The sequence below is a fragment of the Pteropus alecto genome, unplaced genomic scaffold, assembly GCF_000325575.1.
Source record: "Pteropus alecto unplaced genomic scaffold, ASM32557v1 scaffold22, whole genome shotgun sequence".
In the NCBI taxonomy this organism is placed as follows: Eukaryota; Metazoa; Chordata; class Mammalia; order Chiroptera; family Pteropodidae; genus Pteropus; species Pteropus alecto.
The window spans coordinates 8,836,185-8,839,776 of record NW_006434839.1 but is presented as its reverse complement, the minus strand read 5'-3'; the positions used below and the strand labels follow the sequence as shown (position 1 = coordinate 8,839,776).

At 50.9% G+C, this 3,592-nt stretch overlaps 1 protein-coding gene across 1 annotated transcript in view; it reads right to left on the bottom strand.

The window, feature by feature from the left end:
• Positions 1-2,606: 2,606 nt before the first annotated feature.
• The window catches only part of KLF14 (Kruppel like factor 14), a 4,600-nt gene continuing 3,614 nt past the window's right edge, over positions 2,607-3,592 (bottom strand). The window contains exon 2 of the mRNA XM_006910659.1: positions 2,607-3,590. Coding sequence (XP_006910721.1) covers positions 3,082-3,590 — 509 coding nt within the window. The 3' untranslated portion in view covers positions 2,607-3,081. The remainder of the gene's footprint in view (positions 3,591-3,592) is intronic.

Genomic DNA, 3,592 nt, shown 5'->3' with positions numbered 1-3,592 from the left:
TGTCTGTGTAATTTGTGTGTACAATGACTCTCTTTCCTATGTCTCCATCAGAAAACACAATCTTCCTTTGAGAGCAGTGAGTAAGAGGCAGAGACAGCGGCCCAGAGTGACACTCTAAAATGGTTCCCTACTTGGAGAACAGGGGAATAGGGACAAACGATAGATTCTTGTCCCACGGGACAAAGCCTGTACTTTTCATCCAATTCCCTCACACCCAAGATATGACTTGGAATTTATTCCCAGCTTCCAACCCAGATTTAAGGAAGGGTTCTATTAATAGATTCGGTCACTAGGTCATTCTTACATTAGAACTCAAGATGGCAGGGGTAGGGCAAGGGCCCAGAGGTTCAGGCTGACCCCAACCAACCCCCAGACACAGTCACTCACTAAACTCCATCTGATTAACAAAAAGAAGAAAAAGAAACACTGGTAAAATTAGGAAACCCCTTCCAAGGCATTTCACTAATAACTGTTTCTCAAGAACTGTCTGGCGGTGACCAGAGTGAAAAGGGTAACGGCAATACCCAAGACTAAGAAAGACCAGCCTACGAATCTTGCCTCCATTATGTGGCTACTCCAGTGTTCTGGTGTTCCCCTCTCCATCACCGCAAGTCCTAGGAGGAGTCGTTGAAAGACATGCCGCATTCGGATTGTCAGAAGCCATCCCCAGACAAAAGTCCCCAAGACAGAAGAACCCAAAAAAGGACACTACTTGGGAGCTTGAGAATGAAAAGTTATTTATCAAAGGGTGGTTGGAAAAGCCAAGCTTTCTTGAGCCCGATTCCAGAATGGTCAGTGGGAGTCTCTCTCATGTTAGTTTCATTGGTCCATCTACCCAATGGCAGATCTTCTACTGAAGGGGACAAAAGGAAAAATCATAGTCCTCAAGGGGGCCTGGAGTGCCCCTCCTATTCGTTTCCAGCTGAGGAGACAAACAGAGCAAAGGGAGGACTCTTCCCACCACCAAAACCCACCTCCACAATTGGGGGCCTTCTCTTCCCACATGTTACTCAAAGGAAGACCCACTTGCCCTGCTTAGTCCACATAAGGAAACACTGACCCTCTTTAAGGTAACAGGCCATACCCTTTGGGTCCGTCCTAAGAACCCTTCCCTCACTTAGCATAGGAGCACTTAGTAGAGTCTCAATGTCAGGCTTGTACCACTCACTCTCTCGAGGAAACGGGAATGCCCAGAACCGGAAAAAAAGAATAGAATTGGGATTGAAAATTAACCTACCAAGTCCAAAAAACAACAACTTTCCCAAGATGCCAAAGAGTCATTCCCACTTTAAGACCACAAGGTATAGGAGGGAATGGACTCAACCTGCTAAGAAAAGGGCTTTCGGGTTAAACACAACAGGCAAAAGGTTCGGCGGGGACCAAACATTTGAAGAAACACAGAAGTGACAGGAAATAGGAAGGGAGGGGATCCTGGTGCTAGGAAGGGGAGAGTAGTGTACATTGACTAAGGTGACAGAGAGAAAGGAGGTAGGGTAACCAAGCATGAGGGAGGCAGCGTAACCAAGCAAGTCACTTAGAAGGCCAGATACCTAAGTTCTAGTCATGGCTTTTGCCAGCAATTTAGCATGTAACTTTGAGCTTATCTAGGCTTCAGTGTCTTCATCTGCAAAATAGGGGAAAGCGGTTTTAAGTAGACGCCCGTTACAGTCCTTTGAGATTAGGGCATCCTTCACAAGCGCGACTGAAGGACTATTACAAGATATTCAGGAGGGGGCCAAGGGGAACCTTACCAGAGCAGGAAATGCCTGTCGGCCCCATTTCTACCGAAAGGGTCACATGGATACACATTCACACATACATAAGCAAAGTGGCCGATATCCATAGCAGCAGAAACACATATAGGAAAAAATAAATACTGTTGATGCTCAATTCCTGCATTGGGGGAGAGGGGTCTGAGGGTGTAACTTGGAGAAACTCCAAGGTCAGGGGAGAAGGGCCCTTTCATTTGATAATAATTTTCACCTTGCTGTTCCTTCCCCAAATCCAGGACAGCCAGCTCTTTGGAAGCCACTCTCACCTTCCCCTCATCAAACCACCAACTCACCTGTTGCTGAAACAAAAATGCACAGACCCCCAAAGAAATAAACCACTAGTTAGCCATTAAGAAACAAACAGAACCTACCACACCTGAGATTACTTGGAGTGGGCAGCTGGAACCACATTCGCTATTTCTGTGGATGTTGCTTTGGACCTATCTCACCCAAAGTCAACTTGGGTTCGCCCTCTGGGTGAAAGGAGAACTAGCCTGGCTCACCCTTTTATTTCTGACGCTTTTATGGTTGTTTCTAAAAATTTAAGCCAATCTCATTGCGAGAGTGGGCCAGGAAGTTACCCTTCCCGAGTAGGAATCCAAATGGGAAGAAAGGTCACCACGCCAAGTGCAGGGTTCCAAACCACGCAACAGGACCTGCAAAACAGACTCGCACCACTCCCCAGACACCAAGAAGCATCTCCCAGCCATACATCCACATGGACTCTTACATGGCCTCTCCTAGCAGAGGTAGCTGGGCAATTTGGGAGTGGAGGACATCAACCTCCCATCAACCTGGGATCCCTGTTTTAAAAATACTAAAAATAAATTAGTAAACATTGCTGTTTACAGAAATAGAAATCATTTCTGTTTCCAAAGGCCTCTCACAACCCCAGTCCTGGACTGCCACCCCTGATACCCTCTCCAAGGTCCGCCCTGGTGGGTGGGTACGACACCAGAGTCCTTTAAGACTGGGAGCTCTTCAGGCACCTGAGAATTCCAGTTTCACATCTCTGCTTCCACGGAAGGGAGAATCTTCAGGACTCTGGAGAGTACCGGCGTTCATCCCTTCTCACCAGTTCCCGGGGGCTCTCTTGAGGCAACCCCCTCTTTTCGAACGAGATACATGCTGCGAGAATTCCTGCTATTTTCGGGCTCCCAGTCCCTCCCCAGGGTCCAACACGACTGTCTGGACCCACCCTCAGAGCGGAGAAACCAGTCTGTGCCTTGGGCATTCGACTCTGGGAAAGAGGGATGGGCAGAGAGAAGGCAAGGACAACGGCCTGGGGGCATCGTCCTCGAAGGGACGACTAACAGCAATGAGTGTCAGACAGGCAGGCGGTGAGGCTGGGCGCCTGGCCGGGGACGGAGCCGGAGCTGTCCGCCAGGCTGGCGGGTTGCGCTTCGACGCGCGGCGTACGACGGCGCCCCCGGTACTCGATCATGTCGGGATGATAGGCTGGGTGGCGGCGGGCATGCTTGGTCAGATGGTCGCTCCGAGAGAACTGCTTGGGGCAGAGCGGGCAGGAGAAGCGCTTCTCGCCCGTGTGCGTCCTGTAGTGGCGGGCCAGCTCGTCGGAGCGCGTGAACTTCTTGTCGCAGTCGAGCCAGTCGCAGGAGAACGGGCGCTCACCCGTGTGGGTGCGCTGGTGGGACTTCAGATGAGACGACTTGTAATAAGCTTTGTTGCAGCCCGGGAAGGGGCAGCGATGTCGCTTCGCAGCAGGTGTGACGGGCCTCCGACGGGGTACCGGACCCGTGGCGGGGGCGGGGCGCACGCCAGGGGCCCCGCCAGACACCGCACCCAAGACGGCAGGCGCT